At 45.4% G+C, this 23,749-nt stretch overlaps 1 protein-coding gene across 1 annotated transcript in view; it reads left to right on the top strand.

Moving 5' to 3' along the window:
* Positions 1 to 23,749, top strand: part of LOC142587404 (medium-chain acyl-CoA ligase ACSF2, mitochondrial-like) — a 200,813-nt gene that overhangs the window by 114,485 nt on the left and 62,579 nt on the right. Inside the window, exons 6-10 of the mRNA XM_075698398.1 lie at positions 5,784 to 5,831; positions 6,252 to 6,357; positions 8,564 to 8,656; positions 18,042 to 18,190; positions 20,921 to 21,012. Of these exons, the coding sequence (XP_075554513.1) occupies positions 5,784 to 5,831; positions 6,252 to 6,357; positions 8,564 to 8,656; positions 18,042 to 18,190; positions 20,921 to 21,012 (488 nt within the window). The remainder of the gene's footprint in view (positions 1 to 5,783; positions 5,832 to 6,251; positions 6,358 to 8,563; positions 8,657 to 18,041; positions 18,191 to 20,920; positions 21,013 to 23,749) is intronic.

Raw genomic sequence — 23,749 nt, 5'->3', positions numbered from 1 at the left:
GGCGGACGCTCTTGAAAGAAGTGAGTGAATGAGTGCAGTGAACTTGTACTGAACTGGATTCACATGCCGAATAGAAGAGCGCAGTGTCGGCTGACACAGGCGGCACGGCTGATTATGTACTTCCAATAGTTCGGCTACTAGTGTCTTTCGCTTTCGGAAGTTATCTTTACCACTGGAAACAGCGCAGAGCTTGCCCGTTAAACTTGAGTCAACCGAGACCACACGAAACACGCCACGGTTGACCAACCCAACTTCCACACGGTTCATTCACCACATCACACATCACACGGAGTCAGGAGTGCCATATCTGAAATCACTGCAGCACCAAACGGACCTCAAAAGCCATTTCCTTCGACAGAGTTTCTCAGGTGAGTTCGTTCACTCGCCAGTTACGAACTCGACGGACGCGCTAGGCCTACGCGTAACGTAAACAACATCGGCGATAGCCGAGTGTTGATTATCCAGACTTCGGAGCTCGTAAACATGTTTCCATTCGTTTTGAGCACAACAAAATACACATACAACAAGCACAGACTTTGCAGCGATCGTGATTCGGTTGGCTGTTTTAGCAGACGATCGCACTGAGCCCGGCGGAACCCAGCGGACAAGGTGGATTAGTCGGCGTCGTTCGAAGTCGCTTCGGATCCACGTCGCACTGCCAAAACCCACGGTCGTCGGTCGGTCGTGTCGTTGTCGGCCTACTATTACAACACTATCTTTCAGGAACACTGTCGCACGCGTCGTGCGTCCAAAAAACTCGGACGATCTTTGGTGCCGGCACCTTCGCTTGGGCGGCCATTAGAGGCATAGCAGCCGGAGGCTGCGCAGCCTTCGATTGGTTGACACCTGCGACGCGTCGCAGCCTCTCATTGGTGCACGCCGGCTTTGATTCGCCGTGATTCGCCGTGTTCCCGACCGACGCTTTTGACGCTTCGGCGCGTGCCGAAGCTTTCCGACGCGTGCCATTGCTTGGAGCATTAGCCGACGCGGTGGTAGGCTACGCACACAGAGGTGGCCACAACGCAGTCTCTCAACCACACAACGCTAGGCACTCGCAGAATGACTTCTGCTTGCAGTCAAGTCAAATGCGTGGGTGCACAACCTGTTTTCAGTCGTTCAGAAGACAGAATTTTCTAGTTACGAGTTCCTGGTTTCTTTAGCTCCTCGACGTTATCTTTTCCACGTTCTGTCGGCGCAGGCAACACAGGCCCGCATTATCATTCTTGGCAATCGCTCATCGCGTTTCCGTCAAGCATGAGCTCCGAAAGGAGGTATATGGCGTTGCCGGTCCGTAGTATGCGCAACAAACTTGTCCCATTAAGATTCAGTACACGTCAAACCAACTTTTTCACCACGGCCGAACTGCTTTTTGTAAACTTAAGCGTCGCGACACCAGGCGCGGCTATCATGCCTCAAAAGTATCCGGAAAGTAACGAAATTATACCGCTATCACACGGGCACTCGAAAGTCGTTTGAGCAAAAAGACTCCTCCCGAAGAAGAGGTTCGCTCGCAGACACGCGACAGGGAGCGATCTCTTTTTCGGAAGCGGTCTTTTCTGGAAGGAGATTTCGTCCATCTCTTTGACGGCCGAAAAGGAGTAGCCTCGAAACCAGTGGGCGCCGGCAATTATCACGTAATAAAAAACTAAGCAAATGCACGTTTTTCTGTCGCCTATGCTAATCGCAAAAAAAAAATAATATTGTGTCTCGCAGATGGTGAGACAAATCGAGTAATGCTCATTTTCTTCGGCACCCTCGTGAGCAAGTGGAACGGGTCTCGAAAGCAGGTCGAACGCTCTCTTAATTACTACAATCAATCTTTACATTAACGTGTCTTGTTCTGGTGTTATTCAATTTATTTGAAAACAGTGTAATAAAATAAGTTTTCACTTTGCATTTCGAGATACATCACTTTATTTTGGCCGATTTGATTTCGAACGCTAACGCCACACGTTGCATAAAACGTGTCCAGAAGGAAACACTAAATAGAAATCGTTGGTGCCGTGTGTCTGCCACGCAAGACCTCTTCAATAAAAAGTATTTCAACTTGGCAAAAGACAGCTTACGTAAGAGAGGTTTTGCGGGCTCGTGTGACAGAGGTATTGGTTACATTATAGTGCTGGGAGTAAGAGAAAGCGTCACGAAGTTGTCCAGCAAGATTCAGTACACGCGAAACTAGCTGCGCCCCCACGGCCGAGCTGATTTTTCGCTAACTGCGTCACAAAGCCAGGTGTGGCGAGCATTGCCCATTAGGGCTGTTGCTGAAGCTGGATTGCGGAAAGTGAAGGGTCTTGCAGGCCAGGTGTAGTCGGCGTCAGAGTGAATGAAGGAACTACAAGTAATGTTATACATTCATAAAATCTCTCACAACGTTAAGAAGGTGGCCGAAAGGCCAGGTGTAAACGTTGTATTTCCCGAACCCTGCAAACTGGCCAGCCTGTGTGCGAGGATTCGAAACGAGGGGACAAAGAGAGGGGCCTATAAAATCAAACGTATTACACCCTTCATCGAGTGCAAGACTCGTGCTGCTTACCGCATTCCGTAGCCTTGTGGCAACGTCTATATAGGTCGGACGGGCAGGTGTATTAATAAGCGCTTGCAACAACATAAGTCATCCTTAATCGGAGACAAGGGAAGCAGGTAGGTAGTTCATTGTCGCGGCTGCAAGAAGTGCAAAAAAAAGTGTGCCAATGTGTGCTCGTGTGACCATTTAAGCGAGGGATAAGACGAGATACGAACGGGAAATCTTAGAAACTTTTCACATTGGAAATGAGAAAGAAAATTGTGTCAGTGATATGCCTTTGGGTTTAACCAACAAGGAACGTGCTTACCTATCGGGTAGGTAAAAGGTGATAAACAGACATTGATGCACCGGTCTTGGAAGGAGTAGAAGTTGCGCATGCGTCGGCTGTTTCGTGTGGCAGTATACCTTTCGAGGTGTTATCAATGCAGATATGTCTTCGGATGAGTTCAAGATGCGTCGGAAGTTATGTGCCGCAATGTGAATTCCAATAGAGTACACCTGAGAGCCCAGCGTCCATCCGTGCCTATCGCATTTTCCTTGCGTGCGTGTCGATTGTGTTTCGCTGGTACCCCTTTTCTTCAAGTTCATTATGCATCAACTGGCCCAAGAGCTTGCGCTAATATCGAAATAACTTACAGTAGTGTTAGGGCTCATAGAAATCGTCGCAAACGTCTCCCAGTAAGAGTCATTAGCTCAAATTAACTGCAACTAGGACAGCCGAGGTGTTTTTCGCTAACGGCGTTACAAGTCTCGGTACGTGCCGTGAGCCTAAATTACTTGAAATGCGATGCAGACTGCCAAAACAGAATTACTCTCTTTGCCGTAGTTTAATAGTGCGGTTTGTCGAAGCGCAGAAGGAGCGCAAGAGTACTCTGGGAGCCCACCATACAGGCTACATAAAAAAAAGAAAAAAGGAAGAACAGAGGGGTCGTCCAACAGGCGAACTTCATATGCGAAGCTGGCCTCCATCGCTTCGGTGGCGTGGCTTGCGTATGATGCATGCATCTGGCGCATCTGGCGTGCCATTAGGTTGTTGCTAGGTAACGCACGAAAAATAAGTCGCAAAGTAAAGGGTCATTTATATACAAAACCTTTTAGTTTTAGCGGGAAAAAAATAAAATAAGACAATGACTTTAAGATTTCACATTCTTTTTTTTTTTCCTATGCTCGCGGCAGCTAAGGGTCTGCGTTAACACTAGCGTGACGTACTTCCCGTTGCAGTTTTCACAGCGTGTCCCCTCTTGGAGATTTTCTTTCTCTATGTAACCCCTTTAAGCTATTACACAAGTTAAGGCACCTGACCGTCGTAGATGGCGCGACGACCACGGCCCGAAGACAGCCAGATTAGGAAGCTGTATTTAGGATGATTGAATGACCACGACGGCACCATGCCCACAAGAACATTCATATAGCACAAACTATTAGACAACTTCGGCCACTGGGCTGGCGTGACAGACAGACAGACAGACAGACAGACAGACAGACAGACAGACAGACAGACAGACAGACAGACAGACAGACAGACAGACAGACAGACAGACACGGACAGACAGACAGACACGGACAGACAGACAGACAGACAGACAGACAGACAGACAGACACGGACAGACAGACAGACACAGACAGACAGACAGACACAGACAGACAGACAGACGGACAGACAGACACGGACAGACAGACACAGACAGACAGACACAGACAGACAGACAAATAATGCTAATGGCATAATTAGGGTCTCAATATAACTCGTCTGAGGGCTGAGATGAAACTCCCACCCGAGTCACGTCGCCTAAGACGAAGCTTTAACTCGGACGCCCCTATAAGAAGAAGAAATGAAGAAATCATATTTCTTAGTAGCTACTGTAGCCTTTTTTTAGGTTTGTTGCATTGAAAAAAAAGTTCAAACATAGACACTTCATCTAGCGGATGGTTTAGTTCGGCCATCAATTTAAAAACAAATTCGAATATTTATATAAAATGGCAGAAGACTCAGGTACTAATACTTTCCAACTCTGAAAGTGGGTCATAAAAATCGATATCACAATTATGCACTCTAGCAATACTATTTATATATTTGTAGCGAACAAAATTGAATTCTTGTACCCCACTCGAACTGTGCCAATAATTTGCGAATATGACTTTTGCAAGAACCCCGTAAACATTGAAGTAACGTACGTAAGGTGGTTATTTCCATTATTACCCTATTATGTCACATAAGGAGGATTAGCCAAGAAGCAGGCAGTACATACTGGGCCAACGCAAACTAGCTCGCTGAGATGACCGCCGCGTGTCGATGATGATTATAATTTTCATACTGTGGCAGACACCCACAACGAGAAATCGCCCAAGAAGCGTATCTGCGTGTTTATTGGCATTATAGTTTCCATACTACGTGGCATATACCCACAAAGGGCGATTGCCCAAGTACCGTTCTCTGAGGTTATGGTTCTAATTAAGATTTCCATAATGTAACGTTGCAGTGACTGTAGTGTGAATAACCACAGTGGAACAACGCAAGTCAGGAAAATAACTGCTTATTGGGCATAAATGTGCCTTGCAAAAAAGAATTGGCATCTTCCAGTTCACTGAAGCACCGGCAAACTACTCGCTAGACGAGGGCATGAATTTTTAAACATTCAGAACTATATAGGGCGCGAGCCCCTGTGACGCCGTACTCGAGGTATATAGGACAGATAATAATATTTAGCCGCTATGCGTAAGTAGTGTTTAATACATTAGGTATATGTCTCAATTGTCCTACCTAACTTAGCGGCAGAAACTTTATTTTTGAGGGGACACATAATCTTGTGCTTTTGCGACATCTGTTTTGATGCACAGTGACGGATTTGGAAACTTAAATTTTATAAACTTGCCCATGTTATCAAATTTTTCTAATGCAGCTGAGATCCTCAATTGTCGCTCTGCCTCTTGAAATTGCCCGGTATACCATTTTTCTTTCGAATGCAGCGAATTCCGTTAAGATTACTGCAGCAGTTTTCTCAAACAACCATTTTCGCATTCAGATCTATTTCATAGGAAAAATCGGAGCTCGCCACAACCTGAAATTTCTGCTCAATCTCGGTTCTTTCATAAGTACATTACGAGCATTATTACTGCCCCTCCTAATTTATTTGTCACCATCCTACTACGTCGGCTGGGGGACTTCACTATTCTGTACTGCCTCAAATTTATGCTCTTTCATCTTGCCGCTCTAAAATACAAAGCTGTATTGAATGTTCTCTTTTATTCTATTCACAGATATCCATACCTTAAAGCCATCATTATGGACGGCGACCAAGCAGCACCGTAAGTACCAACGTAGAATGCAGAATTTGGTCATTTGGAAACCTATCAAACCTCACTAAAAACAGCTGTTTTCTGCACTTTCTAACTTCTTCAATGTATCATTTCCGTGCGTTACACATGGCATGTACTATTCAAACAAATATCGGATACTTATTGTTACCTTAATTTAAGCTGAACGCCGCCTGCGTAGAAATATTTCCTTGCGATGTTTCTTATGGTAGGCTTTCTATTTAAAAAAAAACATAACTTGTCGGGTCTCTGACATTCAAATTCACCATAAAAGCATGGACGAGTGCCTATGCAGAAACCGTGCGGCCACGGCATAGTAATTGACACTGCGTAAACTCTCAGCTATTGTTCTGAAAGTTCGTCATAGATGCTTCCATCCGGGCTGCGTAATTCTTTCTTTTTTCGTTTCAGAGGCTGCGTTTCTTTACGTGAGCTAATGCAGGGCGGAGAAGCTGAACTGCGCGAAGCTCAAGACAAAGTGGGCATGGACGACCCTTTCACCATAGTGTTCACCTCGGTGAGTGTAGCCACTCACCACTTCATTGCATTCATCAGAACTGAGAGCTGGGCGAGTTGGTGTGGTTCCATCCTAACGAAAAACTGCTCCAGAAAGACGTAGACAAGAAATAGAGAAACAACGAAGACTTCATTCCACTGAAAGACAATAATGCAGGGGACCAAAATGTAGACGATAAGATGTCGAAGCAGTCAGCAGGCCACAAAATTGTCGGTGTACTCCATCGCGTAATATCATTTCTGCACGCTAAGCGTTCTCGTGCTTTTTCGATGACACCTAAGAGCTGAGGTTTCATATTCATTCCCGTCATTGGTGACACGGCACAAAGGCACTTCTATAGGAGAAAAAAGAGGACATCGGACACAGCTACATTTGCTAAACAAAACCACCTCAAAATGCCTAAATGAAATACCGAAAAAGGTTGTGGCAGGTTGCCTAGCGGCGGCCGGGAAATAATCATTAAGTTTCCCTCGAGACCGTATTTAGCACAGAGGCCACTGTTGTCTTTGGCAGAGGGCCGGGTGCTTCTGGCTTGAAATGTTCAGGGTGCAATGCGTTCTAGTGCTTCAAGGGTCAAAATAATTTTTGGTCTTTTTCATCATTGGTATAACTCTAATGAAACTGTGCCCTTCCGGCTGCGATAAGCAAATACCAAACACCTGTCCTGGGCCATAAGTCTACTTTTAACTAGCCGCTAAATATTGTTGCCCTAAGGAGTCGTCCTTACTTTTCGGAGAAACGGTCTCGTATTTTGTTTGGTATGTATGTGTGCGTTATTAAGAAGAAATAAAGGAATAAGAAATTAGGCGACAGTATCGTTTGTATTTTTTAGACTTTTATCTACATAACTGTGGAGACATTTACCTTGTATATTGTATGTACCATGTGTTTACTACGTCATATTCTTTCTGTGAAAACGTTGCGTGATAAGTCCTGGTGCTTCTGTGAAACGATTACTTCATATGTAATCTTGAACCCTGTATGTTGTATGATGGAACCATTCAACAGATAAGGAGTAGCCGGCGCCTTAAATTGTGCGTCAACATCTCCTTATATCATATCAATAAAAAAACGAAATCGATATCAACGCTGTCGTGTCTTGCTAGGTAAAGAGGTAAAGTAAGTAAGCGTTGAGATTGGACAAAAAGCGGGTTCTACTTATCTTGCCAACGCCAACGAGCACTTTAATATAATCGCCGCATGCTGAAGATGGCTATAATTTCCGTGCTATAACACATACCCCCACGGGAGATCAAACAAAGAGCGGCTGGTGCTTTTAAATAAGTAAGTAGAAATTAAGAAATAGAAGCCAATATGTAGAATGACCTGCTTGTTTCTTTTTGCAAAACTGTCTAATACAATGCCCACCTGCCTTTGTCTCACTGAGACTGGCAGTATTTCAAATAAATAAATACATACATAAACAAAATAAATAAATAAATAAGGTTTGTCACACTGCGTAGCAAGGGTGCGCGAGAGTACACGTCAGCGACAGTTTGCTTTACGCCAAATACACATGAATGAAATGGCCAAGCCTACAGGATATCATTAACCTCTTCACCAAAGCTTTGCTTCAAATATGATTTAACATGTGCATTGGATCTGCATAATATTTTACATTCGAAAAATTATCGTTGCCTCAAATGTTCACGAAACCATAAACTGGATGAAACATCAGGATAAAGTACACTACATCCTGCCACACAATAACTTTAAGAAGAAAAATATGCAATGAAAACGTTAAATGAGGATACATATGATCACTAGAAGCAAGAAAGACAAACCAGTAAAACGCATGTGCTGCTAGTCATTTTGTTGATGAATGAGCACCCACAACAGTGGATCATTAAGGCACAAGTGCCAAATCTTCCTCCAATATTTTTATTATGGATCCTGTCTTCAAAGTATTACTTGGTTGGCTCCCTCTTTAGTTTCTAGTATTAATTGCACACTGGCAAAGGCACGGCCCGGAAACAGAACCGCTTACCTAGGCGCCTTTGGGCAGATAATTTTTTTTTGGCCTATGTATGAAGCCTGCTATATCCAAACATATTTTCCGTTTACGTTGCTTTTAGATGTGATTGCTAGTGTAACGCGATTTGTTTACATGGATAATCAGATGCATATCCACAGATGTGCAGTTTGTAGCTCCCGGCTGCAGGAGTGCCAGTGGTTGATGACCCGAATTCCCTGGCTTTTGTTTCAGGGAACAACCGGGTCTCCGAAAGCTGCCGTCATCAGTCATCACAACTTCGTCAACAACATCGTGGCATTCCACTACAGGGCTAACCTATCACAGGTAACCATTTGAGATATTTAACACATTTCTGCTTACCGGACTGAATCTGAATTATCCGATTCGGTGACACCCCCATTTGTTATTTTGAAAATTTATTTTGAGAATTTATTTCTAATTTTTGCAACGTGTTTTCTGGCAAGGTTACAGAATATAAATACTTGGAACTTTCAATAATAAGTGGCCTTAGCTGGAATAAACACATTTATCGCGTAAGTACAATCACAAACCATGACTTATTCTTCATTCGTAGAACTCTGAAATTATCGCATCCAGGAGGTCGTCTCCTTGCACATAAATGTATTATTTTACCCATGTTACACTACGCCGCTATTATCTGGGATCTATTCACAAAGACGCATACTGAAAAGTTGGAGAAGTTTCGAAATAGAGTGGTTCGCTTTATTTAGATTCGATGTGGCCGCAATTCCATAAATGACCTTATAACAAAAGCGGCCTTACGCTTTATATAAGAGAAATCTTTACTGATGCTTAAAATTCTTTCATTAGACAATCACAGGTCATTTCAGGATGGATCTGTCTTGCGTTATTTAATTCTCGTCAGGGTACACTGCATGACAACGGCACGACCGAGCTTTACCATCCTACCAAACGCATAATAGCTTTTATTGCGATAGCAGTTATATGGACAATCCAGGCATATTTCTACCACCGCCGTCTGCGTCACCGCACCGCTGTCGCAGTGGTGTTCGGTATAAAGTCCAACAACGATAACATCGTTGCCGTGTATTTTATGCTGTGTGTGCGAGTTAAAGCGTGCGAGGGTGAGTCGACTAAGGCAGCTCACTCTCGTGCACCCAAGGGAGGAAAGCTCGGAGGAAGCGCGCTGTCTCCCGTTGCGCGCAGGGCACCAGGAGAAGGGGAGGGTGGGAAAGGGGCGTTCAACTCCGGTGGCTACTGCATATGGCGGATGCCTCCTTGACAGCAGGCCTATGCACTCTGCTTTATGGTGTCATGCTAGTTCGAACGAAATTTCCACTGTCAAGTCCGCCCTGACAGAATCAGTGACGTACAAATCATCGAGGCTTAGTCGCGAACATCCCCATTAGATCCTATGGCAGTCGGGAAAGCTAGTATGGCCCTTATGATCGAAGTTCACAGGCCTTGTACTATCTAGGAGGCGTTGGCATAGCGCGGCAGTGCGCAGGCTTCATCTTCGAAGCAATCTGCGAAATTGACAGTGCGCCGAGCGCTGATAGCTTCGTGTGCGCTGCGTTTTTGCCACTTTGTTCACGTGGAAGCGAGACGAATCACGAAATTTAATTCGCTCGCTGCTGCTGCCGTGCTTGTTCAGTCCAGTGTTTTAACAGTGTTTCCGCGATCATGGACGGAAACGTGTCCATGTTTGCTTTGGCGAGCGTGACACCATGCGTGTTAATTTAGATACACTAAAAAAATATCCACGCTTATCTAAGCTTGCGTTTGCAGTTTTTACGTGCTTAATCTAAGCGTGACATTTCTCTAGGCTAAGCTATCACGCCTGCTAGGAGTGATCAGCAATCCCACTTCACGCTTAGCATGCGGATTAGGGAACCCTGTACACACGCTTGTTATTGGCGTGATCATTCACCACGCTTAGAGCCAGCACCTCAGGAATGCGGTCTGAGGCGGAAGGGGGATAGGGTGCCCCATCGCCCCTCCACTGCGTGCGTGGGAGGCAACGAAAAAGCACCGGTCCTGCTCAGTTTAGGTCGCTTGCCCGAAGCGAGCTTTGCTCGCCACGCTCTTCGCAGTTCTCTTCTTTAACTTCCGGATCACCGGTGCGGACTGTGACGGACCAAGACGCCGCGGCAGTGGCAGCAGGCCGGCGAAGTAGAATTGCGCAAGGTGCTCCCGCAAGTGACACTAAAACTAGTCTACCAAGAAGGGGCTTTGCTAAGGCCTGGAACATTGCAACGACGCCAAGGAATGTAAGACGCAAATATGGGGACCCTCGGCATCTCCTTCCACAGAACGACGAATGCCTTCTCAACCGTGCTCTGCGGTGTCGCGCGTTCGAAAATAGCGAGCCGTGCAGCGTTAGCCCCAATTAAGGTCCCCCTACTATTGCGCTCTTCTTTTGATTGTTGGCCGCAAATACCTGATCAAATTATTTTTCGCTAGCCTCTTTTTTCTAAGAAAGGCGAATATTCTAAGCAAAGAAAAAAGCAGACAAATTTCTTCCCGGGGCAAATATATTATTTATAGTATAAATTCCCAGAAAATAGGATACAACGAAACGTTGATGTTTAAAAAGAAACCTCGCGAAGCTCAAAAGGTTTTCAGATCGCTGAGAAAGCCCAAGTCTCTATATGAGCTTGATTTAAATGCGCGAAACGCAGTGAAAGAATTCTTTAATCTTGTTTGCGCCCATGTTATTTCGTTCCTGGCTTTATAATTGATTGCACAAAGCCACGCACTTGGCCATATGCTGTCGGATATGGTACATTTTTCATACAATGAAGACAAATCCACATCACTAGCGCCTTTTCTAGCGATGTGTCATCACTGATCTCAATGCTTTCCTGCTCATAGCCACAGATGAGGAGCCTTGTTTCCCCCCAGACAATGCAGGGTCCTATAAAATCATTTGACGGCATCTGTAAATGAAAAAAAGTCTTCCTAACCAGAGTATATCGCTTTAGAGGTGAAATCTCTTTTTTTAGAATAAAGACGGTAACTATTCACCGCTTGCCTTTTCACTGCCTTAACATTGATTGCACTTCTTCTGACACGTCTGCTATTGACCGCTCTTAAAATTTTGCACTTGGAAAGTTTATCGAAGCAGGTGATATGGTAAAGAGGGTCAACTCAACGCAGTAATGAGGACATGCTTTGCAAGCCTGACTGCCAGGTTTGCTTCTAAAGTGACGTAGGACGGCTCAAGAAATTTCAGTACTTTCGATACGATTAGAAGGAATTTTTTTAATTTTTGTTCATTTTCGTCAATCCAAGTTCCAAACCTTAGTTCGCTTTCAATTGCGACCTGAAAAAGAAAGGAACAGTGTGCGTCACTCATCTAGGTGAGAAACGTAGCTGCAACTGATTTTAGTCGGTCCTGCTCTACACAAGAATGAAGTCTAAACACTCGGACACAACAGGCAACGCATTTCAAGAAACCTTTTAATATTCGAGCAAAACTGAGCTTAAAAAAACGTAGTTACGCTTAATTTCCAACAGAATCAAGATGCAAATTTTCATAGGAATGACATTCTACGTGAACGTTTTCCTGCTGTGTCAAAAAGGACAAGCGGTTGCCTTTATTTCTCGTAATGCACTTTTTACGAAAGGAACCGTAAGCCTGAAAAGCATTTCCTACAGGTTGCTGAACCACAAAAAAAGTGTATATGGATTCCGAACATTAGTTCTTTACAATCTATTTTCGATCTCTGCCGAAAATGCCTGCATCCTTGCTTTGATGCCACCAGCTATGAACTCTATTTCAAAACAGCTTCACCGGTGCTCAAAGCAATATAGATGCTTCCCTTGCCAGTCCTATATTTAGCAAATACGTGGGCATTGCTGTCAGTGCGTCCTGACGTCAGAGCGAAAAAAGATACCTTCCCCAGCCTTTTAACTTAACAGATATCTCCATTCCAGGACCAGCTTGTCCTTCTATGGTCCGTTAAAAAAGCAAAAAAGAAAGAGCGTTTCTGACTGAGAGGTGAAATCCTCTCTCCCTATTTCTAGCTAGAACACGGCGGGAAATTTATTTTTCTTGTTCGGATCGTATACCGTATTTGGCCGTAAATAACGCGACCACAGGTATAACGTGCGGAGGGACTTGACTTTCAGAAAAAGAAATAAATATATATATATTACGATTATAATGCGAATTGGGCCGTATATAAACAGAAAACGACGCTTAAACGCCGATGCCCGCAGGGATTCAATCATTGTTACTGCGGGCGCCGACCATTTTGCTCAAGCTTGCGATTAATACACCGTAACCACACTGATGCGCCACTAACAGCGTTCTAAGTTATACGAAGAAATACGGTGCAAAAGGCACCGTGGCAACCCCTAGCTCTCCACCCTTGCGCCACGCTTGCACCACCTTTGCGCGAGGTGGCGAATATAAAATTTAAAAGAAAGCGAACGGAAACACATAATATTCGCGGCATGAACCAGCATATAACGCGAGGCGCGTTGCGACTTCAGAAAGTTCTAAAATAACCTCGCGTTATATTCGTGTGAATGTGGTATACTTTACGCCAATAAACGGAACATTTCAGAGCAATTCAACAGATCTGCGTTAAAGCTTGTTAGAAAAGCACGAGGCTTCACTACTCTTTATTTCGATCAAGGCTACTGCTTGCGTAGAATGTTCTCGCTTTCCATGAAAGTGCAACGTTAAGGCAAATTTTGCAATAAGCATGGTACTAGCGGACAGCGGAAATCATGGCAAATAAACGGTTTGCCGCCAATCAATAAGAGCGAAGCATGAACAATGTTCTTACCTGTATAGTCCGATCGTCCTTAAGTGGCAGGTGAAGGCCCGCAATTTATGCACCATCCAAATCGAAGTGCTGTTCCTGAGGTGTCAGACCTCGGTAGATTTTCTCTCGTAAATGCGTCACAGTCGCACTCTCTATTCTTGCACCACCCACGTTGTACGCCAAGAATGTCAGTAGAAGTGAACACCGTGATACACATTAGCTCTAACGATTAGACCGGAAGCTGTGTGATCCAATGAACGAACGTCGGGACAGTCCGCCGGATAATCCACACCGAAAATGGCCGAGAGCAGTCTTCAAAACACCAAGGTCTTCCTCGGCCTCCGCAAGAAAACTTTCGTATTCCCCGCAGGGAGGTGAGAAGGCGTCGAGCATAGTTCTCCTTCGCCCACGCTCCGTGCAGGTCACGTGATATATCGCGGTTTCGCTAGCCGCATTTTTGTATGCGTAGTAGGCAGTTCCCGCGCGAGCGCTCCGCCAGATGTTAGGCGTGTGATTTGCGTTCACGCGTACACGGCTCGCTCTCGCTCGCGCAAGACCGAACCATGGCACGCAGTCTTCTCCTCGCACTTACATGAAGGAATGTGACGATTGTTTTCAATCACGTGGTGCTTGAAACGTCATTGAAGCCTCATTTATATTCGTGTCGCGCTTAAACTTAGTGTTAGCGTGAGATTAAACATGGACTTTTTTTAGCATGCAGCAAGGGAATGTTTACAAGTTTACATGGCCGATAAAACTATTATCCTTACTTCGTATAGCTGTCGACTAATTTGCCATCGTAATCAATGCTCAGCCTTTCCGGCGAAACTGCTTGCTACTTGGATGGGACCTGTGCCACGGATGGGTCCTGCCACAGCCAATAGGTGGTGCACTTCGGACAATCGACCCATCAGCTTTGCGTCCGGCTACGCCATCCACGTGACAGGTTTTTGCAGTCGCGCGAAGCCTTCTAGCGCCGCATCACACCCGACAAGTCGCCTTGTCGGTTCTTCCCACCCGTATGACGACTCGCCTCCTCACTGGTCCCCGGCAGTACGCCCGAGGCCCGTTAGTAGCCGTTCGTCTTCTTGACGTTGTCGCTCACTATCGCCGACGTGGCCTCGTCCCTTCGAGGTGGAAAACTGGTCGTCGCAGTCTGCGAGGCTGCGACGCTGTCGAAATCTGAAAGTCCTGAACTAAGCACATGGAATGTGATAGACGTGTTTGGGAACGGTGTTCACGCGTCTGTGAATTGTGGACACTGGCGTCGCCGTATCCGTTATGACCACGCAACTTAGCCGTTTGCTTCTAAAAGTGATGACGCCACTTCTGGACTGTCCCTCCGTACAGCCAGCGCCCAACGTATTCACCCCATAGGGGCGTGCACCGCTCTTGTTGTCGTTGCGGTCTTTGCATACGCCGTCGAATTCATCACAGTTTCCTCGCGCTAGCATGACTTCATCTTAGGCCAAGATATTTCTCTCCTGCCACAATGCCATGATTCAGTGCGCAGATGCCGAAATAGAACTCTCGCTGTTGTCAGACTTGACGCTCGCCGACAGTCCTCCGACTTCGAACAAGCTACTCGTGTTACGGTTAGCGTGTAACACCCAAACCAATAAGGATGCTCGAAGGACCCTGCTCCACCGAAACGTAGGATGAATTCCTAATTTGCTATGGTTGTCTCGAGTGGTTGCCGGTCTGGCGGGCGCCGCGGAGTGTTTACAGGCCCCTTTGTGTGAGTGCGACCGAAGGGAGAACTCACAAACTGTGCCACTCTAGGAGAGACCCTTTCTGCGAACTGTCCGACTCTAGGGGAGGCCCTTTCCCCGAACCAACGTCGCCTAGAAGAAAGAATTAGCCGCCTACGATCCTCGGCCCACGGGTAGCCGCCAGTGGAGGCAAGCAAGTGCAGCGTCACCTGCGATAAGTTATCAGCCGCCCATCCACAACCAGACTAGGTGCATGACACGTGACGTTGACGTGAGCAAGATTTCGCCTACTATTTTAGGGGGCCTATTTAAGGGGCCCCGCCATATACTTTTTCAATTCATTCATTCTCTTCTTCTTGTCCTTCACCAACCATTGAATAAACAGTGCAAGTTTCGCACTAGAAATTTTCACGTCCATGCCTGGTCGCCATGGTCTACCGGACGCCTGCAACCCGCCGACAACGCCACGCTACCCAATTGTAACGCCGGTCGAGGTTCGAGAAACAGGCGTCGCAACACTCGTCAAAGACAACACCACAGTCCTCCCGAACTCGTCAATGGTTCTGTCTGTTTATTGCAGAGGCCTCTCCGACACCGCTGCGCTGCTTTCCCCATCCGAACACTTTTGCACCGAAAAAGGTCTGCTGCTACCTAGCTTCTGCGACCATAGAAATCACTGAGAGATCCACAGCTATCTTTGTCAGCAAATCGTCCTCATACGCTGTGGTGCTGCTGCGAGGGGAATGTCTTGACAGCGTGGAAACAATTGAAGCCGCGCAAGATATGCACGTGCCCGATGACTCGCACTGCGCCACTTACAATGCGCTTTGTGCTATTTCTACGTCTGCTCCGTCACCCTGTTATGTATTTGGTTCCTTCCTTGCTGATAACCTTAGGCTGGCCCAAAGTTCTCAGCTTCTGTGCCTGTTAGAAGAATTGCGTTCTTCTTTCGATGTCGGGCATCCTTCCCTGGGACGGATGTTCACTGTTGCGCATCCCATCGACACTGGCTCCCATCCGCCACTGCGGAAACGCTCGTATCGCGTGTCTATTTGTTATATACGTTCCACAAATTAGCAATGGCCATGAAGAAATGACGAATTTTACTTGCGTTCTGCCTCTAGTTTATTCACAAGTAAAAGGCGGGTGTATCAGGTACCGACGCATCTTCGATCAGGCAATGACGACGACGACGAAGTGGCGTTTCGTGTGACTACTATTTCCCATTCCAAAATTCAAGTGAGAAAAGAAATTACAAGAGCTGTGTTTATAACCTATGAAATCTACTTGATCACATTTTCTATTTCCTTTCCAAAAATATTTTCTGCTTCGTTTACTTTACAATGCGGAATATAGATAATCTGTTACTCATCGCTATACTTTACTGATGAACGCCTTACTTTAAATTCATTAATCATTTTAGTTTTCCCCTATCAGACAGTGTACAACGTTTCACCAGGATATCTTCATAATTACGAACATCATCATTGTCTCCGCTGGCCTGCTTCGCAGTTGAGTGGCAGGAATTTTGCTGTGAAAGTATTGTAATAAATGGAAAGTCAAAATTAAGTCATCGTGGAAAATGATTCAAAGGAAGATAAAAATTATTTTCTAATAGTTATTGGATCCATTCTTGAACCTTATAGTGCGAGTCCCATATAACTCTTACTAGTATAGCGGGCCAAATTAAAGCCGCTATTTCAGCACATGTGTTCTTATAATTCGCACTGATGCAATATTATTGCTTTATTGTGATGTATTGAATAAAGATGTCATTATTTTAAGCTCTTGATTTACAGGGTGTGTCAGAATTTGTTTAGATGCGAGACAGTCGTACATTGTTTCTGTAACTTTCATGTTTTGTTCAGCAATGACAACGTGAGATTTCTTGTGCCTAAAGTTAATGATCTGATATAATAAGCTGGCAGTGATATGAACACCTTGCCTTTTTCTTGGCCACTAAACAAAAGGGTCAGGAGTTCAAGTTGGCAGGCTCAACGCAAGAGTTGTAAAACGCAGGGATAAGTAATGGTTTGTATTATCCGTTTACGCGCATCAAACGCGGTTCGTAGACAAACCGCTGCTTGACTGAAACACATGGCATCTCGAGAAATATAAAAATACATTCTGCATTTCGGATTTTTTTGTGATTTCAGGGCCATGAGTACATACGAAGCTATTCCAGGCAGCGCTCCGATTTACCAATTTGCGTTTGCGGAACCTATTGTAAGCAGCAGCACATCACAAAATAAAGCTGAGTGTCCCATTATATAACACACGTGCACTTACGTATCACAGCTATTTCGACCAAGTTAGTGAGTTACAGATATGCAAAAAGTTAACGTCGCGTAGCTGTTTACAAATATTAACGTAACAATTGTCAGACGCACTTCACATTGCCAGACGCATTTAGCATTCGGTGAGTACTGACATGACATTTGCGACTCTTCATTTTTGGGTTACATGAAGGCCTGACACCTCAGAACCCCAACAAATGCGGGCAAAGTTTGGAGCGCCGGCCTAATTTCATACAATATCATTTCTGCTTCAATTTCGGGCTTCCTTTCCCAGGAAGTCACTGTCGTGCAGTCGTGACGCAGTAGAGGGTCGCGAAAGAGCAGGACATCAGAAAATTTAGGCGCAGGTTCCTGCTCGCTCGGTCACCTCTTATGCTGCTGCTACTTGCCAGATTCGATGTAGCAGCGTAGCAGAAGAGCGAAAAAGCCGGAGCAATGCGACAACGTCGCGATGTCCTGCTCACCACGGGACCACTTTCAGCGTCATGGTTTCCCAACACAGTAACTTCCAGAAAAACTAAACCGGAACTGGCCGTAGAAAAGGTAATGTGGAAGTGCATGAGGGTTGCAACGCGGGCTTGTTGGTAACTCATCTTGAATACCCGTAGCGCGGTAAAGGACAGAACGAAAGAAGACACACAAGGACACACACGTGGTGCTAACTTGCATCAACCTTTTCCTGTCAAAAACCAGGCTGTATTCATACATTCAGCCATCAAGAGTAACAGCCGCGTGAACATGTGCGGAAGTGCCTTACCATAGGAGCTCACTGTAGGTAAAATCCACTGTGCAGCGTCACCAGGCAACCTTACGCTGCACAGTGATATGCATTTCGCACCATCCCTGCCCTGCTGATGCACAAAATATGTAAAACAGCAATCGTGTAAAGGATGCTTAAACGACAGCGAAGAATCTAAGTGCGATGCTTGCTCTCTCTCAGGACTTCGTGATATGCCATCCTCTCCCATTCTTCCATGTGTACGGATTGAGCGTGGTTCTGGGCCGGACGTTGATACCTGGAATCAAAGCAGTGGTACCCTCAAAAAGCTACGACCTCACGGCCTTCTTTAAGGCCATCCAAGAATACAGGTACGTCAGCCATCATCTACGGAACTCTGCCCCACATGTTGGTGAACACATCGCAATCTGCACCTTTCTATTTTTTAAATAAATAGCAAACAAGGCTGGTCTAGGAGATACATGCTGGTCATGTTCGTTTCGGGCATAATGAAGAAAGTAGGAGCACATATGCTTAACTCATGTTAGGTGTACGTAATTCGGAACGGGAAAATATCCAGCCGCGGTTGCTTAGTAGCTATGGCGTTACGCTGCCGATCTCGAAGTCGCGGGTTCGATTCCAACCGCTGCTGCCACATTACCGTAGAAACTCAATGAAAAAAAAACTGTTTTACTTAGGTACCTAGATTTACTTAAATGGTATAGAAGCCAAGGTGGTCCAAAATATTCCGGAATTTTCCACTACGCCATTTCTCATAATCGCTTCGTGATTTTGGCACGTAAAGCCGCAGGATTGATACACATAAATGTAACGACAAAATATCTTATTCTCAAGCACTGGCTGAAAGCAAGTCTCTGCGTTGCGTTTGTCTATATCAACTACTGTACAGCTCTTTCAGTGGAAGCGCCTACAAATACAGTCAATTGGCTCGAAAATGAAGGCAAATCTTTGGGAGTCATATACAGTCTTTTTATTGCATGACCACTCTAATATTCCTCGTACATTATGTTCCTCAAAAATATAAGCGTTGTAATTACTGCTGCGGAAACTACGGCTAATAAATTAAGAATTTTTAATATGGAACATCGGTAAGGTAGTACGCACAAGAAAGGCATACAGAAAGAGAAAAACCATGCGCAGTGCTATATGCTTTCAGCCTGCCTCTTCTACGTCAGCATCCTTCGCACCTTATCATATAAAGAAGTCACAGTTTCACTCGAAAGGCGAGGCATCGATTGCGGTAGCAAATAGACAGTTAGGCAAAGTAAGAATATAAGTTTATAGTTCATTTAAAGTTGTAAAACTTCGCTTATTGACTAAATTAACAAGCATGGTGTCAGCGCGCGCAGGCAAACATGACCACATCTCATTCGAGGACCGCGGACGCTCGCTGTCAAAACGCTGGCGTAAGGAAGTGCGGCAGCAGCAGCGAGCGAAGGTATCTTTGTGCTGTCTAGCGCTTCAGCGCAGACTTAGCGACCAGAACACAGAACGAACAAAGGTATGAGCCGTCGGCAGACCTAGACTTTGCCTCCAGCGCAGATCGCTTTCAAGATATTGCCCGCGCGACCACGCAATACGCAGTTGCTGCCGGAGTGCAACACCGCCCCCCTCCGCTCCCCGCCGCGGCTCGCACGCTACGGCAGACGGCGCGTTTCTTCCCCGCTTTCATCCCTTACGTGCGCGACAATGAGCCGCGATTGTCGGCTCCCCTCACACGCTTTCAGTTGCACATAATGCATACGGTGCGCGCCGATGGTGTTATCGCCTTTGGACTTTATACGCAACATCCCTACGGCGCCGAGGACGGTGGCAAAATACGTTTCGAGTGTCTATATAATTGCTATCGCAGTAAACGCTTAACGTTAATAAAGACATCACCACTGCAATTCACCCGCCGTGGTTGCTCAGTGGCTATGGTGTTGGGCTGCTGAGCACGAGGTCGCGGGATCGAATCCCGGCCACGGCGGCCGCATTTCGATGGGGGCGAAATGCGAAAACACCCGTGTGCTTAGATTTAGGTGCACGTTAAAGAACCCCAGGTGGTCAAAATTTCCGGAGTCCTCCACTACGGCGTGCCTCATAATCAGAAAGTGGTTTTGGCACGTAAAGTCCCAAGTATGATTATTATTATTACTACTGCAATTCAAATTCAGAACTTGAAACCTCGCACACGGCCATCAAAGCAGTTGAGTTCGTGTGCCCCGGAAAAGCAACTCGGTGGCTTTTTCTTGAGCCTTTCTCTAGCGAGCAAATATACGAATTTTTCATTTATTTTATATGTAAAGCCTTCAAAGTGAATTGCGCCAGTTCTGCTTCGTAAGCAGTTGCAAGAAATCAGCACTACTTTGCTGTTTTCGTGGTGATACTCTAAACAACAACAATTATTTCCATTATTAAAGAATGAACATTGCAATCGCAATGTTAACAACATATTCGCATAGCATATATCGTAGTACAGGTTTTAGTTCTTTGCACTATCAAAGTTATCTTTCAATTCCAAGCTCTGAGCCTCCACAGAATTATGATGTGGCTCTGTTAGCTATGCTGCAACTGCGGCAGTATTGCAAAAGCGAAGCGCAACAACCGCGACCAGAAATTCAGATGGTAGCGTGCGCAGTGGCTTTCAAATTAAAGATTAGATGATGATGTTTTACCTGCGAAAACTAATATATGATAATTAGGCATGTCGTAGACATAGGCTGCGGGTAGTGAGTGTGGAGAGGGACAGATTGCACCGTAGACCTAGGCAAAATTCGTGTAATTGCAAGGTCATGCCTTCACAAGTATAGCCAGTACTTCTTCGGCCTAATATTCCAGTTTATTCCAAGACGACCTGAAAACTTTTCTTTTAGCTTTACCTGGAACTTGTGTCCAACGTGTTAGGTCTTTTTTGTTTGATGCGTGTTCACAGCAATGTGAAAATGTGAAAGCTAGAGTTAGAAACCTGCTGTCCTGAATATTGCACAAGGTGTGTTCTATAATATCTGCCAGCAATAATCGTTGGCATGCACATCCTGTCCATACCCGTTAAACCCAAATATATCACACTTTACGGCGTTCATGGGCTCCTTCCGCAGGTGCACAGATGTCTGTGGATCCCCGACGATGTACGTGGACATGGTCAAAAGCCCGCTGCTCAAGCAGTACGACGTTTCTTCCCTCAGAAGAGGTCAGCGGCTTTTGTTCTATTTTCGCCCGATATACAGGTGAACTGCCACCGCTAATTTTTGCACGCACATATACTGGAATTCTTCATGAGTCAGCATTTTCATTTGAGGTACTCCAGTATGATGCTACAGAAAATATTTCACATTATTAAAGAATTTACTGTTTATGTGTAATTTCGCTTATACAACTTTCTTCACGACGGTACATTTTCATGCAGAGTTTGCCGTCGTCTTGTGACATCAAAACCTAATATTTAGGGGCGACATCAATTTCTGTCGTGAAGCTGGTGTGCTGTCACGACAAGGCAACTTCTGACATGATGACAAGAAACATTTTTTCTCGCGTTAAGATAGGTCCGCGACTTAACTTCTATTGCTTTTTGAGTCATTGCCCACTAATCATAATTATTCGTTACTACTGGGGAGGCCACGCCATTTATTGAGTCTTAAACTCTCAAGCATACAATCGTGCTGTAGAAAAGTGCACGTAATTGTCTAGACTGTCATGTCTACGCGCTCAAGTTTTCTAGTGTTTTACGAGGTACCAATAGCCAGCAGCATTGTGTAGCTAGTTTCGAACCACCCACAACATGAAAATAATCGCAGCAATGTATGGGAGCGTTTTAACATTGTGATCTTGTTCTGCACAACTGCAAATTAAGCAATGTCCCATAATGCACTGATTTCTTACAACCTCAAGGTGGCCTGGGCGAAACAGAGCCCAATTTTTTTTAAGACAACACAATTTAACGCAGTAAATTGCCTATTTCTCTATTCTGACAATTAGCGAGACTTTTAGAGCGTTTTTGATTTAACCCGTTGTTTTCCGAAGTATACACAGTGTATGAACGAGAAAAGGTGTTTTCTTTAGGACACCGTGAATTAACCATCTCCACGAGGGAAATTTCATAAAAGGAATATGACTGAAACACAGTAAAAAATATCAAAAAATATCTGTAATGAGCGTTTGAGCTTTCAAGACTAATACGTGCAATACAGCGCAAGCGTCTCTCAATGAACCGTTATTATGCCGAGAATCATGTAGCAAAGCAATATTAAAACCGCACATTGATGTTCTCTCGGGCCCGCCCTTGTGACTTAGTGGCTTTGGCGTTGCTCTGCTAAGCATGACGTTGCGGGATCAAATACCGGTGGCGGCAGCCGCATCTCAATGAGGGCGAAATGCAAAGGCGCCTATGGACCTTGGATTGGGTCGACGTTAAAGAACACCAGGTGGTCCAATTTAATTACGAGTCCCCACTACGGCGTGCCCCATAATCATATAAGGGTTTTCGCGCGTAAAACCCTTGTCTCGGAACAAGTTACCTTTCTTTTGCGAAGTACTACAGTACCGTTGTCGAAGGAAGCTTCACTTCGCATTGGGCTACATGATCAGCCAATAGTGAAGCAATGTCGAAATGAGAAAGTAGCACAGGGTGCCGATTTTGTGCACGTTATATATAGTATATTGAAATCTTGTTTTTCGCCGTCACAAGTGAACTGCACTGTTGAATAAAGGCGTCGTAAACATCTTTAAATATAGTTCTCTCGTATCCTTTTACAGGGATAAATTTAGTTAGCCGATAACCCTTTATTCTGAAGGTAAAGATATATTTGGACTATGTTTATGGTAATATTATAACAAACGGTTCGTTATATTATATTAGAATATCACACAATCTGATTAAGACTGTACAGCCACGAGGGAAAAACGGCACTCAGCTACTCCAGTGACATGCACCCGTAAGAGACTTACACTTCGATAACGCTCGGTCTCCGACTCTTCGTTCCGAATGGAAGATTTCCGGTCAATGACAAAATTGACAACGGCGATATTTACGTAGCGTGACAAAAATTCATCGTGCCGATCAGTTCGAGATTGATTTTCGTCGCCGGAAAATCAGTTAACACGGAAGCTAAACTGAGCAATTGGTATTGGTTCATGTCGAAAATTTCGTACAGCTCGCTAGCATACCACCTTTGGTACAGCGCGGGTCATTGCGATTCTAAAATTGCATGGATCGAAACGATACACTGGTGTAATTTGGCTACTAGATATTATGTGCATTTTTTGTGTGTGCACTGTGGTTTACCTTTTTTGGATAAACACATACCGAATACTAAACATATATCTGAAGAAAGCCTGCGAGACGTAATCTGACGAGCTTCAGGGCATGCACAACGCAGTGCGTGAGGCTTGGCGGGTCGTAATGAGCATCTCATCAAGTGCGACGAGAGTTCCCCTGTGAACGCAGGCTACGTTTCGCCAACTGGATCCCACCTGATTGCGCGAGCGACAATTTCCAAATGGGGATGGACAGATGGATGAATAACTTTCTTGAGGTCCGTCGTTGCGCACGATTAGCGCGCAGTGGGCCGCTCCCACGCCGGCACAGAAAGGACATGCCTCTTCGCCGCGTCGCGGGCCCGATGGACAGCCCAAGCTGCGTAGAGCTCCGTCCCACTCTCCCTTGGTGGTCCAGGCTCCCGGCGCCAGGGGGCAACCCCAGAGCATGTGAGCAAGGCTAACTATATCTTCACAAAAGCGACACGCATTTTTTGTGCAGGAAGGCCGGGCATGGGTAGGTGCCCCTCTGAAGCCGCCTGTACGTGACTTCTTGTGCTTTACTGAGTGCTTTGGGTGGTATGGCATGGTTCTCTTGACTAACTTACAGTGCTGGGTGATATAGTTGTGACGAGGGGGTCGCACTCGCTCCACCACCCTGCCGAGAGAGACTC

The sequence above is a fragment of the Dermacentor variabilis genome, chromosome 7 (assembly GCF_050947875.1).
Source record: "Dermacentor variabilis isolate Ectoservices chromosome 7, ASM5094787v1, whole genome shotgun sequence".
Taxonomy (NCBI): domain Eukaryota; kingdom Metazoa; phylum Arthropoda; class Arachnida; order Ixodida; family Ixodidae; genus Dermacentor; species Dermacentor variabilis.
This window is presented reverse-complemented; position numbering and strand designations above follow the sequence as displayed.